Raw genomic sequence first — 15,191 nt, forward strand, 5'->3', positions numbered from 1 at the left:
GGAGGGAGACAGGGAGGGAGGAGGGAGGAGGGAGGGAGGAGAGAGGGAGGAGAGAGGGAAGGAGGGAGGCAGGGAGGGAGGAGGGAGGGAGGAGAGAGGGAGGGAGGAGGGAGGGAGAAGAGAGGGAAGGAGGGAGGCAGGGAGGGAGGAGAGAGGGAGGGAGGGAGGGAGGAGAGAGGGAAGGAGGGAGGCAGGGAGGGAGGAGGGAGGGAGGAGAGAAGGAAGGAGGGAGACAGGGAGGAGGGAGGGAGGAGAGAGGGAAGGAGGGAGGCAGGGAGGGAGGAGAGAGGGAGGAGAGAGGGAAGGAGGGAGGAGGGAGGGAGGGAGGGAGGGAGGGAGGAGAGAGGGAAGGAGGGAGGCAGGGAGGGAGGAGGGAGGGAGGGAGGGAGGGAGGGAGGAGAGAGGGAAGGAGGGAGGCAGGGAGGGAGGAGGGAGGGAGGAGAGAGGGAAGGAGGGAGGCAGGGACGAGGGAGGGAGGAGAACAGAGGAGCTGCGGCTTTGCTGCTTACCTATATCTGTCTCTTTGTGGTTCTTGATGAGTTCTGCAAGTTCAAAGTTCCCAGCAATAATGGCCACCTGGACAGAGAGGAAGAGGAAGAGGAAGAGGAAGAGGAAGAGGAGGAAGAAGAGGAAGAGGAAGAGGAAGAGGAGGAGTGAAAAAGAGGAAAAAACAAAAATATTAGAGGGTAGGATGTAAGAAGAAACATCATTCAAATAAAAGTTTCATTCATTCATTCATTCATTCACTCTCTGCAGCTCGCTCTTCATCCCACAGGATAACACTGGTGACGCCGCAACTGTTTCTGAAAGCAGCCAAATATCAGTTTTTACCAAACAATCACTGAAGGAAAAGCAGCTTCACAGATTTTAAAAAGTACTCGAACGAGTACATGAACAAACTGCTTGATCACAGTACTGAGAGTATTCTGCCGCTCTGAGGACAGTCTGAACTTCAAAACACCCAATCTTCACCGCTTTAATCATCTGCAGCCAGGAGTCTGGTAATCTATCACACACACACACACACACACACACACACACACACACACACACACACACACACACGTGTACTAGTCAACATTCACACATGACAGGACGGCGTGCACAGAGCGCACACGCTAAGTCACATGTTTATGTGAAGGGGAGAGAGCTGCCATGTCCAAGATGTCCAAGAGAGACAGACAGAGAGAGAGACTGACTGACAGACAGACAGACAGACAGACGGACGGACGGACGGACGGACGGACGGACGGCAGGCTCTCATTAGTAAACAAACAAAAAATGATGGTTCTTTCTTTATCACTACAGAACAGAGACGTAGTCAGTGTAGTAAAATCTATATGAAGTAACAAACTGTGTGTGTGCTGCCCTCTGCTGGCACACGCTGGCTCCACCTAGTGGTACTGTGCTTATAAACACTTTGGAAACTCTGAGGATGAGTTTTGACCCTTTGAGGTTACTGTAGCTGGTGACAGATCATAGCTATTGAGCAGAGGACGTATACATGTGTAAATATGGGCACTCAGGTTGTTTTATGTTCAGCTTATGACGTCAAATAGATCATTTCTTAAAATGATATTATCGCACTCATGATGCTAATTTCCGTTAGCATGTTAATGGCAATTCCCATTATGTTTTAGCATCGAGCTAACAGACTATATATATAAATCAATAAATAAATGTAGGAATCATATAATAATACTGATAATAACTGATTCAGGAATCGGAAAAAAAATCCCCATACTAAATGAATCGACTTCTTTCCCACCCCTCTTTACTGAGGTCGACTTCAGTATCAAAGTATTGATCCTGTCGATAATGTGATTCTGACGATTCTTGAAGAGCATCGTTCAAACATGTCGATTAGTGTGGAGACAAATATCTTCAGTCATCACACGTTGTCGTTACTGTAATATTAAAAGGCCATTTCTTCTTGTGTGCTGCTGAGAAGCGACTTTAAAGCTTTAATAAACATGAAGTGATTGACGAGTGAAACTGGACTGTGATGCTGAATGAGCTCATGAATAAATAAATAAATACGACGTTACTTAACATCTGAGCTTGAGCCACAAACTGCAGCCTCACAAACCCTCAAAGGTTGAATCAAAGCTCTCTGATGGTAGTTTTATTCCAGGACTGCAGCAGAGCGCGTGAGGTTCTGTTCGTCTGGTCACTTCATGATGACAAATGTTTGAATACCTGAACAGGTGACACACTGCGAGGCCTCCTTTGTTGTATGGGAGATTCAGTGTGTCTACATATTATATAATCTCATATATAATTGACTGATTTTATCGAAGCCGCAGAGCTGAAATAATTCCTGTTGTGTAACTGCTGATGTTTCAGCACTAAAATAAGTCGAATTCATTCATGGTGTTTTACTTTGATGTGTTGCTCCCATTCAGAAACATCTGATTAACTGGATTACACTGCTGGACAACCTCTGATACATCGACCCAAATGAAAGTCACTTCAATCCAAGATCCACTGACTAGTTTATCATGAGCTCCACTTCCACTGTCTCCACCAGCGTGTGGAGTGAAGACGACCACGAGAAGTGACGGAGGGCGAAGTGGGACCTGACTTATGATCATTATCATATCACCAAGGTCAACAGGGAACTTTCACTCTCACATACACCAAAATGAAAATCTACCAAAGAGCTTTTGTGTGAATTGTCTCATTAAAGGATTCTTTGAAAGCAGTTCTTTAATTGGCAGGTTTAACAGTGCTTTGAATGTTTAGTTTGAATTAATTAATGTCTGACTGCTTTGTTAATAAAAACACACATAATCGCTGATCTTCATCTTCATTTTGCCAAATTAAAGTGATTTTACTTCAGAAATTCAGATCAGCCGGCCACAGCACATGCAGTGTGCTCTCCACACGTCCACCAGGGGGCAGTGACGGTTTCCTGCTGAGCTGGCTGGAGGCTGTTACGCCGTCAGTGACCCAGATCACGCTGCCTGTTGTCATGCTGCTGCTTCCAGAGCAGAGCAGAGCTCGTGGGGTGTTCCAGGGCTTACAGTGCGCGCACACACACACACACACACACACACACACACACACACCTCAAGGGAACCCCAGCAGCATTATATAAGCATGCCTGCTCTGATTCCTGGAGAACAAATATTCAGGAGGAAGAGGAAGAGAGTGATGGAGAGCAGGTGTATTCAGGTGTATTATTAAAACACACACACACACACACACACACACACACACAGAGCTGACCTCCTCCTCATATAAACAAATAAAAACACAGCGTTTCTGAGGAAAGCACTTGGGAGTGTCTAACTAAGATGTTTTGCTTCTTGTGAATTTTTCAACACGCTGCATTAATAAACAACATATTCCACATTTTTCCCCCGAAACGGAAAATGTTTGCTTTGAAGCAAACTGAGAGTCAATAAACGTCATCTCGCTCGTCTTCTTCTTCGCGGCAGCACATGAGGTGGAGGAGGGGAAGGAGCTTTCTCCCACTCGCTCTGAGGATCTGTGAGGAATCATGACGGCTTTCCTCTCAGAGGAGCGCTGATCCCAGTTCAGCCTCGCTGGGATCGAGCCACCCGTCAGGAAGAAGTGAGATGTTTGAAGATGGTGAACTGACCTGAACATGAAGTCTGTGATATCTGAGGAACCACAACAGGAAGTGGAACACAGAAAGACTTCCTGTCCACTGACCTTTTCACCGAAATTCATCCTGATCTCTTGATTTCTTGTGACTTTAAAAGACATCAAATCAGACTTACAGGGTCTGCTTCCAGCCAGTCAGTGAAAATCCTGTGTCCTCTTGTTATTGATGGACATGGGGGGGGGGGCGATGGATCGGCTCTGTCCATCATATTAAGAAGGATACCAGTGATCTGAAGCTAATGATCAGATCTTGGCAGAACGTCGACGAAGGAACTCACAAAGCAGCTTTGACACGTTGTCACTTCACGACGCTGACGTGCTAGAAAACATTTAGCTTTTTAGAAATCCAGCAGATTCAACGTTGATTAAAGGAAAACAGTTTACGGTGACACTGGACTCACCAGATGATCTGCTCAGACGCTCTGAACACGGCAGCACTTTGTCACTGGTATATTTATCATTTAAACTGGTTTCTCCGGGTGAAACTGAAACTTCACCTGATGGATTCTTTCATTTTGACTGATGAGGCGACTCGATGTGAAACCAGGTGACTGATGAGCAACAGGAGACGCAGCCCCAGCGCGTCCCTCATTATCCTTCCTCCGCCATCGCCCTCCCCCACACCCACTGTTTCCTGCTCTTCCCTGGTTGTCATGGAGACAAACGGTTGTGTGTAACATGAAAGGCGTCATCAGAGGAAGTCAACCAGATCCAACGCACGGAAGAATCAATCGACGATCAATAAGGAAGGAAAGGAAGAAGAGGAGCAGCCAGCAGGAGGGAGCGTTGGCCATCAGTTCCAAGCTGATCCCAGATCAGTGCTACGAGGCTCAAGTCACTGTATCTCCACATCCTCATCAAAACAACATATGAGCTACCTGTGATACAGTTACAATGATCTGAGGTGTGGTGTGAATGTAGAAATAATAAGAATAGTCGTGAGAAAAGAACACAGAAAATAAAAAACCTCCAGACCTCACACACCTGAGGAGGACCTGCCCACCTGCAGCTTCAGGGATCATGACAACCTGAGCGAGCAGCTGTTAGTTTTCTTTTTCTGAGCAGCTGATCGATGGGAGTCAAACACTTCCCGTGCTTCCAGCTCCGTTTTGGTCTCAGCCGTCTCCTGAGGGAAACATCTGGATCTTCAGCTGTTAAAACGCTCCACAGAGCAGAGGTGGACCCGAGTCTCTGTGGGTGCGAGCGACCCCTCTGTTCATCTAAACACACTGATGACACACAGCTAGCTGCTCGTCTTCGTCTGGATGAAGATGTTCACGGCTGCGAAGCCTGAGCCTTCGTCTCACTCTCAGTTTCAGGTGCTGTTGCTGCTAATAATTCCCAGTGAGGGACTGGGAACGGGGGGGTGGAGAGCGGCTCTTCCTGCTAGCATCTCTCAGGCTGCCGTACTTGGGAATTGTTGCCATGGCACCGGAACTCAGCTGTTCAGCGGAACCTGGACCAGGTTAAAACCGAGCGTGTTAAAATGAACAGAACATTTCTACACTGAAAGAAACGACAGCGCGCTCTGGCCTGATGGCACGGCGTCCGGAGGACACGCACACGTCGGAGGACTCTGTGGTGTCGTGGGCTCCGTCACACGTCGCCGGCCGTAATTCACCACACGACTGTGAATGATAAGGCAGGAGGAGACGCAGAGGGGAAACCTGACTTCCAGTGTGTGCCACAGGCGATGGATAGAACAAGAGAGAGTGGGGGGGCGAAGAGGGCAGGATATAAAGGGGCGGGGGGGGGGATAGACAATGAATATAATGAGGAGGGGAGAGAGGAATTAGATTAGGAGACAGTGCAGAGGAGCTGAGAACGGAGTGAAAGGAAGTAAAAGAAGTGAGGTACTGTGGAGAGGACGGAGAGCTTAGAGGAGCACCGAGGTTAGACTGCAGGGGAGGAGAGAAGAAGAGGGAAGAGGAAGAGCAAGAGGAGAGGATGTGACCGGCCGTTAGAGGGGATTGTTAAATGAGGAAAATGAATCTTTATCTCTCTGAAAGCCCTCCATGCAGAGAACACAGCACTCAGAGAGGATGATGGGAGTTCTCCGTGCTGCAGCTAAGCTCGAATTCTTTTCCTTTTGTTGTATGCAACAATGGTTATCAGGCTAAGCTGTGGCACACACACACACGCACACACACACACACACGCACGCACGCATGCACGCACGCACACACACGCACACACACGCACGCACGCACACACGCACACACACACACACACAGAGTGAACTGACACATGATATTATCAAATGGCACGGCCACACGCCCACACACTGTCCTAATTAAGAGCACACGCAGCAGCAACGTAAGCGTGCCTCATTCAGCTGTGGCAATCGCTGTTTATTAGCATTTGCTCTTCCCAGTTGTTAATTTGCCTCCTAATGATGGTGTTTTCAATCGACAGGCCTGCAGAGTGCCCGCTCTCTGCACGCCATGGCAGGCACAAATAAAAGGCCGCGCACAGAAAGAGGGACTTCTCATTAGAAAACCCGTATTCACCACAAATGCTTTGCACAGCAGCACGCTCACACCTGCATCACTACAAACTGCAAAATACGACATGTGGCCAAAAGTATGTGGACACTCTTGTGCACGCCTCCAGCCTGGGTTTGGTTTTCTTCATGAACAGCATACAGTGACAGTTTAACCAGTGTTCTTCCACCTTTACGCAGCAGTCTGTGTTTGTGAGCAGAGGCCTGACCTCGACCACATCCAGCACCTCTGGGATGAACTGGGGCAGAAACTGTGAGCCAGACCTGATCAGCAAACCTCACTGAGTCTCATGAGTCTGAATGGGAGCAAATCACCTGCAGCAGGTTCAAATACCTGCAGGAAAACCTTAAAACACACGAGTGGAAGCCACCATCAGCAGGTTAATGCCTGTGGAATTAAGAAGCGCCAGGTTGTGTCCACACACACACTCTCACACCTTTAAAACATTCTGTGAGCTTTATCACATCCCTGGAGACGTGTGGTGGAGCGGATCAGGTGTTGTCCTCTGTAGCTGCTGCAGCACCAATCCCTTTTCTCTTCTTCTACCTTGTCAGTTACTGACTTCCTACATTTCCAAGAACGCCGGCCGCTCAGAAAACAGGCATAAACTTGTTGGATTCAGCTCTCGGCTCCATGTGTAGGTGGAGAGTGCAACAGTGATAAAGATAGTAAGAGCAAGAGAGCGAGTTTTTCCACTCGAAAACAAGCGAGAGTCCACAGCATGTCTAGTGGCTGCTTGTTGTTCTGCTGCTGAGGCTTCTGTCAGAGGAAGAACTGCTGTTTGTCTCCTCTGCAACAGATTTCTCCCTGTGTGTGTGTTGGAAGCTAGAACAAAATGTTGGCTGCAGAAAGCGTCCCTGAGTCAGTCATTGTGAGGGAGCTGAACCGTTTCCTGTTACTGTTATAAACCCAGTTAAAAATATTCTGCTTCTTTTTGTGAACTCTGATGAGATTATTCTGTGCTGGGGAGATTCTGGCATCGTTACACAAACTCAATGAACGCACTCAACCATGTTCAGATCCAAGTTACCATCATGTTTTTGGAGGATCCCAACACAGAAAGCTCCGGAAAGAGGATGCAGGACGGTACGGCAGGAGGCCCGAGCACGGCTCACCTGCATACATACACCTCACGCTGTATTTCCACAGTTTACCAGGTGATGCTTGAGGCAAAAATCTAAACCACTGACAAAGTGGTGAAAGCAGCACATGCTGAGATGTTACAAAACTGACATACTGGCTGTCTGAGAGTCAAACCTGCACTACAGCAACCAATCAGAGACCTGCATACCGCTGAGATCATCTATACAGAGACATGAGTAACACGTTCGTCATGTTCCAGGTAAACGAATTCAAGCACGATCAGAAGCAGGATCAGATTAAAACTGGAGTATTAGTGTGTGAGTAAAATCCAAGTTTTCACCCAAACACCATCATGAATCCAGCCAATGAGGTTACAGCAGAGCCTTCCTTCAAATCTACAGTGACGATTGTTGGATGGTTGTTATCTAAGTTCCTATTTCCACATTCCTGATGCAACACAGCAGATTATTGATCCTGGAAGCATCGCGCAGAGAAATAACATAACATCCATCCATACATCAGATACACATGGAGCCAGCTCCGAGTGGGCGAGGCGGGCTACGCCCACAGGGCTGACACGGCGGCAAACAGCCGTTCACGCTCACATTAACACCTATGAGCAATTAGTTTTAGAGTCGTCAATTAGCCTGCACGTCTCTGCTGTGGGAGGAACCGGAGAACCTGCAGAGAACTCCTGCAGAGAAAGCTCCACGCAGAAAGGCCCAATCAGGCTCAAACCCAGGCGACGCTGCCGACCGCTGCTGACCGCCGCCGTGACATCAACACGGAAACGAGAGCCGAATCTCTGCTTCACGGGCTGCAGACCGAGCACAGCGGAGCGTCAGGCTCTGAGAAACACCGTGACGCGCTCTCCGCTCGGCCCGGCTCGCTCCCTCCGTGAAGCGCTCTGCCTAATGAAGCGCTCCTCTGGAGTGGCTGTGGAGGATCGTCGAGGACCCTGTGGGACTGCCTTTCATAAACGCCCGCCTGAATAAGGCTCTTTTGTAACTCAGGCGCAGGTTATGAGTCAATCATTCCAGCTAGGCAGCTCTTAGCGCTGCTGGGGCTTTTTCCCTGAGATGCTGCTGAACACACACACACACACTTCAACCATTACCAACACAAACACACATGCATGAGCGTACATGGATCACGCACACACGCTGAAGCTTTAGTGCTTCCTGTGTGTCACTTCTTCATGTCACATGAAAACTTTGACAGCAGTTTTGAACATTTAGAAAGTTGTATTCCTCAGACTTCTTTAGTCCCTTCAGAGGTCAAAACTGCACGTGCAGCTGTTTTCCACGATCAGCAGATCACACTTAAGGACGCCACGCCGCCGAGCTCCACCGCTCGCTTTCGTTCCTCTAAACGCTGTTTAACTCAAACAAACCTAACATTGCCCAGAGAGACATTTTCAGTCCCTGCTTACAACTGACCTTGACCATTTTGCGCTGTTGCCATGGTAACAAATGAGGCGACGACAACGCGCCGCTGCTGAAAATGCTTCCCCTGCGCCGAAAGCTGGAATCGATCTTCTGTAATCACTCACACACGAGAATGACGGTGATGAGGAGCGCCTGTGCTTTTACCTGAAACGGACTCTGGCTGTTGTAGTTCTTCACTTCCTTGTCGGCTCCACGAACGAGCAGCACTCTGGCACAGTTATCCTGAGGAGGAGAGAGGGAAACGGTCAAACAAAGCCCAGAACATGTGTCAAACAACAGAGAGATCCTTTAACTCTCCTACTTTGCTGAGGGGTGAAAGGCTGATTAGCTTCCTGTGACAGTAGCAGAATTTTCCCAAAGCAGAAGAAGTCAGCAGAGCAGGAGCTGATGAGAGCGTCTGAACGTCTGAACATCCCAGAGAGCAGCAGAGAACAACAGAACATCTACGACCTGTGTGAGGAACGCAGCTTCACTTGCTGTTAAGTGTGTATCTATTGCTCCACTCAAAGAGAACGAGGGAGTGAGAGAGAGAGAGAGAGAGAGAGAGAGAGAGAGAGAGAGAGGGAGGAGAACAGAGGGATGGAGAGTGCTGAGGGGTTTGAATCTGCTGCACAAATCGCCCACAAAGTGCTCAACCACGCATGTACTGTGCACACACACATGAATATGAAGACTTTTTTTAGATCCACAATAAGCTATTGAGAGTTGAAACATCGCTCCGAGTCTCACACAGATCCTGATGCACAACCATAATCTGCCTGCATGACAAACGTTTCTGCGATTAGACATTTAGACATCTTATTTTGAGACGTGCACGAGTGGGTTATTTTTACCGGCGGACGTTTCCATCTGGAGCGTGGAGATCCCACCGCATGTCCTCTGTACCAGCCACACTCACTGTATCATCACTGTATCATGAAGCTTCGAAATGGAAATGTGTGACACACTTCAGAGCGATGAATGGAAGCAGTTCAGCTTCTGGGTCCTCATCAGAAGGATGGCACAGCAGGAAATGTTGGGACTGAAGAGCCGGAGGGACGAAGTGTGACAAAGGTCAAATGTCCAACGTCCACCACGCTGAGGACAAACTTCAGCCTCGCCTGGATTTTCATGTGCAGATCAGTGATGGAGACGATGAAGAGGAGGTTTCTCACACATTCTCAGCAGAAACTTGAAGTTTTCAGTGTTTTATGAGACTCTGCACTGGAACCTGCTCACAGCGCTCCATCTATCAGGAGATGAGCACTCATGCATATTTATGACGTACAGTATAACAACCTAATAAGAGACTAATCCAGGTTACACCAACCCCCTCTGTTTCACAGAGGCAGCCATCATTATCATCTTCAACGCTTCAGCTCTCCAGCTTTGAATGATGAGGTTGGAGGAATTCTAGACGTCTTATTATCAGCAACACACATCAAGAAAACACCAAAACCAACAATCAGTTAAACCGACTGACAACCGTCGACGTCTGACACGTCTCAGCCGTCCAAGTCTGACCCATATCCATCCAAGACAGCCTGTGTAACATGTCACCACTCTGTAAACGTTTGTTTTTATTGACAATGACAAAGAAAATGTGACACAGAGTAATTCAAGAATTCATCTGAAACCGAATGACTTCAAAGAAGCAACAGATTCACTTAAACCAGACAAAACTAAAAGAAACTGAAGAGGAGTGAGCCAAGTGTGTGTGTGTGTGTGTGTGTGTGTGTGTGTGTGTGTGTGTGTGTGTGTGTGTGTGTGTGTGTGTGTGTTCAGTCCACCTGGACTTGCCTCACGCCTCTCTGGCACAGTGTTTGGGAGTCACGGCTCTGTGCCATTGACCTCGACTGTCGGCTCCCCTCAGCTCGCCTCGCTGGGCTCTTATTGTCCAAAAACACCAAAATCAACAATGAATTGATCCCACTGACAGCACGCTCTAAAAAAACTACATGTGTGAGTCAATTTAAGGACCCAGCGGACGGCTGGTTTCTGTCTTTGTCTTAGAAAAATATACAAAAACAGCAGCATCATCCTCTGAGAATGATTCCACATCAAACCAACCCCCCCCCCCCCCCCCACACACACACAGCTCAGTGCACTGACACAGAAGCAGCATTTCACACCTGCGACCTTCATCACAACAATCGAACAGGTGAGAGGCACGTGACTCGCCCTCCACAGGACCAGAACGGTCGGCCGTCAGTGGAGCTGAGTCTCTGCCTCCATTCAAACACCAGTGGGCTGTTTTGGATTCCGAGCTGTATTTCTCTGCTTCACTGGCCACGCTCCAAGGGCAATGTGTTAAATGGTCTCAGAGGCTGTACGAGCAAAGGTTAGAGGCTACCGCTGACCTTCAGCTGGAGGCTCAGCAGACACTTTGAAGAGCTCTCTGAGAAGCTTCATCTGCTCGCTGCACTTCCACATAAAACTGCAGTTATTCTACATTTTCTCACTGTCCACAAATCCCACGAAAAGACCAAACCTCGCCCTGTCGGAGGGTCAGCTGCTCGCCGTGGGTTGAGCAAAGGTTACTCCAAAGGGAGGAAATAGTGCCTTTGTTGGGGGCTATTTTCAGCGGTGGATTAATACAAAAGCGGTGCACTGAAGTAAACCGTGTGGCTTTAATGGGAATGAAGGAAGCTGTCAGTCAGCGTGGCTCAGGGAGGTCGACAGCACGGTTACACTTCTGTTGACTCTCTGAGCCGCAGGAGGCCGACATCAAACACACCAGCATGAAAAATAACAAGCAGAGAGAATCTAAAATGATTCATCCCGCGGGAAAAAGGAACAAAGAGGCTGCAGGGTGCGCACAAACGGCAGCGAGCAGACGTCAGCACGAACGAGGCGAGCGCCGTCCAATCAGGTCTGTGGGATCCAACAGGTGTGCCAACGGTCAGCTGACACAGGAGCGCGTGTTAACCAGCTTTAGAGTTCACTCCATGATAAGGTTTCCATCTCAGCCACACCAGCGTGTCTCCCTCTTAAAGAGTGAAAACGTTTATTAGTGAACACTTCGCTCTTCGTCTTAAACTCGTCTTCATCAGTTCAGAGTGTTGCTCCACATTTCTCCCACTTTTTACGACACATTTGACAGAACTGGTTAGCTACCTTAAAATAGCACCAGGTCAATCCAGCAGCGGTATGTGCTCTCATTCACGTCACACACACACACACACACACACACACACACACACACACAAACACACGCATCCACAGGAGACCACGCACACACACCCCCCCCGCCCCCCCGCTCACCTGGTTGTATAGGGCACAGATGTGTAGAGCGGTGTTTCCCGACGCGTTCTGGGCGCTCATGTCTGCTCCGTAGAACAGCAGATGCTCCAGGTGCTGCACATGTCCGTGACGGCAAGCCTGCAGGGGCATACACACACACACACACACACACACACACACACACACACACACACACACACACAGTAGTTCACTGTTAATTCAAGCCTTCAACGCTTCCTCCTGGTGGTTGCAGTAACAGGCCTTGGACACTAGATGTCAGTGTGCTGCAGAGGAGCTAACGCTAAGCAGCAGCTGTAGCCTCAGTTTGAACCCAGTCGTCAGAAGATGGGAGGATAGATGAGCGCGCTCAGAGCCAAGGCTTAGAGGAACGCACGGCTTCACCCAGGCACAGCGTAAAAGACAATCACAGGCAGGAAGTCCTGCCGTTCATGATCCAATTTCCTCCGCTGAGTGTTTGGGTTTGTGGCGTCAGAGGCCAGTTTGCTGTTTAAGGAGGAGGGATTATTTTGAAATGGCCTATTTACACTGAACCTTCTGTCAGAGACGGTTTGCAAAGGAAGACAGACAAAGCAGGTTCCAGTGAAAATGAGTTTATCATCACGTGTCACAAAAGGAAGCGTTTACACTTCACTTTATTACTGATCTCACATCAGCTGATTCAAATCTTCAATGATAACTTTATTCACATGTGTTTAATGTGAGACATGGCCTCTGGCGTGAGTTCAGCGTGACGCTTCAGGAGCTGTCAAACATCACGCACATCTGTTCATCTGGGTTTAGAGCTCTGATGTTAGACTCTCTGTCACAGATGATTCCTCTTCACGCTGCAGATTATCACCCAGATGACGTGCAGTTCATTTGGGGAGGACGCTGCTTTTACATGCTGATGAAGGCCTTATCAGGCTGAGTCAGCACAGACGAGAACGACCCAGTGAAGTGAATGTGAAGAGATAACGGCTGATTCCCTCCAAAACAAATCCGAAGCTGTGACGGATCACTGGAAACACGCGGAGGAGACATTTATTGATGGTCAATCACTCAATCACGTGGATCACTTGATGGATGTGAAACCAGATTCACACAGAAGCTGAAAATACAGCTTCAGCTGATTCATCTGCCAATTAATGTGACACTTAATCAGTTTAAGTCTTTAAAATGACCGACAGAAGTTTCCAAGGTGAAAGTCTGCATATTTGACCGACGCTCACAAAACCAAAGATATTTAATCTACAACGATTCAAAGCAGAGAAACACAGCAGATCATCTGAGAAGCTTCAGCAGCACTGACATCAAAAACTACTGGATGGATTGAAAAGGCTAAAAAATTCACTTCAGCAGTGAATTAAATCAACATCTGGCACAAACATCCACGAGCTCCAAATCTCTGAAAAAGTATTAAGATAAGAAAAGACTTTATTGATCTCACACCAGGAAAATGTACTTGTTACAATAGCAACAAAAAGGAGGACAGGTAGAAAAATACCTGTGAAGGAAGGCACACTGTACACAGACAGGTACAACACACAGACGGCTCTGAATGTTTGATGAACTGTCATGAGATCAGTTCAGTGATGCTCTGACTTCTCGTCTTCTGCCATCATGAAGTCAAACACTGGCATTCCCATCAGCCTCGGCTGTATGTGTTAGCATGCTAACAAGCTAAGCTAAGATGGTGAACGTTACACCTGTTTAGCATCATGCTGATGTTAGCATTTAGCTTCACAGTGCAGCCTCACAGAGCAGCGAGGCTGGCTGGACTAACAGAACAGGGACTGAACGGTCCAACTAGAGGTTATTGATGATGTCCTGAATTTTAATATTGGGGACTTCCTGAACGATTAAACACGACCTCTAAGCCAGCAGCAGCCTTCCCGCCGCTCGCTGTCCGCCCTGACAGCTGATCGTTATCGCGTCTCAAACAGGACAGATTGGGGAAGGCAGAGATTTTGGACGTCGACAGGGAGAGAGATACGAGCCGTCTGATGAAGCTGATGGCCTGAACACACATGAATGCGTGCCACACACGCAGCGCCGCGTGGGGACGCTCACAGTTTGTCACTGCTGCAGGGCGGCTCTCTTTAAACAGCTTTATCTACTTGGACGGTTAACAGCTGCCAGGACCGTCGCCCACAGCCGGGGAAGGCTGCATGTGTGCTGAGGCAACGCTTTCCCAACACAAGCTGTCGCACGTAACACGCAGCCAAAAATCCCTCTGTGCTCGTGTGTGCGCACCTGGCGAATCAGGTGGCGTGTGTGTGCGTGTTTACCTGGTGAACCTCGTGCCAGCCGTTCTCGTCCTGGCAGCAGACGAAGGCGTGATGGTTGAGCAGGAGCTCGCAGCAGCCCGGGTCACCTCCCACCACCACGCTGTGGTACAGAGGAGTCAGACCACGACTGTCCTTGTAGTCTGGAGAAGCTCCCAACTCCAGCAGCGTCTGAGGAGGAGCAGGAGGAGCAGGAGGAGCAGGAGGAGCAGGTTAACCATCAGGATCATCAGTACCACTACAATACGCTTCAGTTCTCTAAAACAAACGGTCCAAAGTGCTTTAATCTGTCACAAAAGACAAAGTACAACTGATTAGACATCAAAGCTGACTAAAGATTAAAAGGATGATAATAATTACTAAATTATATGTTCATGAAAGGGCGCTGACACACTGCATTTAAAAGATAAATCAGACTGAGCTCCTGACAGCAAAGTCTCGCCTCTCCTCCTCGTCAGCCTTCACTTTACTACAACAGTCACAAGCATCATCATCATCTCTTCATCTTCATCGTGCTGTTAGGCGACAGCTGGGATCTGATGTTGGTTATGCTGTGAAAAGATCACCAAGAACAATCTGGAAAGTGTCGGGTCAACAGACGGCGGTGTGAGCAGGCGTGAAAGGCGAGCCTCCTTTACCGTGAGGGTGACCTGGTTCTTGGAGCGCGCAGCTTTGTGGAGGGCAGTCATGCCGTCTTTGGCTCTGAAGTCCAGGTGGGCGCCTCCGTTCTTCAGCACCTTGACGATGTCCACCACGCTGTCCAGCTGAGCTGCAAACGTCAGCGGACTCTCTACAAAACAAGCAGAGTATTTCTGTGAGTGTGAACTGGAAGCAGGTGAAGAAGAAACACACAGCAGAACCAGACGTGTTTATGATTAAAATACATCCAGCAGGCTTATTTTAACAATGTAATGAAAGTGTTGTTTCCCTATAGGAGCTAAAAAAGCCTCATAAACAAACTACGACTAAAGCGCTCCTTACGTAGCAGCAGCATGGCGCTGGGCTCCAGGGACCGG

The 15,191-nt window shown here is 48.5% G+C and overlaps 1 protein-coding gene across 1 annotated transcript in view; it reads right to left on the minus strand.

Annotated features, from left to right (window-relative positions):
* LOC143323576 (SH3 and multiple ankyrin repeat domains protein 2-like) overlaps window positions 1-15,191 on the minus strand; it is a 166,171-nt gene that overhangs the window by 88,204 nt on the left and 62,776 nt on the right. Inside the window, exons 7-11 of the mRNA XM_076735501.1 lie at window positions 14,814-14,965; window positions 14,179-14,346; window positions 11,912-12,028; window positions 8,813-8,890; window positions 510-576 (exon numbers count right to left, since the gene is read on the minus strand). Coding sequence (XP_076591616.1) covers window positions 510-576; window positions 8,813-8,890; window positions 11,912-12,028; window positions 14,179-14,346; window positions 14,814-14,965 — 582 coding nt within the window. The remainder of the gene's footprint in view (window positions 1-509; window positions 577-8,812; window positions 8,891-11,911; window positions 12,029-14,178; window positions 14,347-14,813; window positions 14,966-15,191) is intronic.

The sequence above is a fragment of the Chaetodon auriga genome, chromosome 1, assembly GCF_051107435.1.
Source record: "Chaetodon auriga isolate fChaAug3 chromosome 1, fChaAug3.hap1, whole genome shotgun sequence".
NCBI lineage: Eukaryota > Metazoa > Chordata > Actinopteri > Chaetodontiformes > Chaetodontidae > Chaetodon > Chaetodon auriga.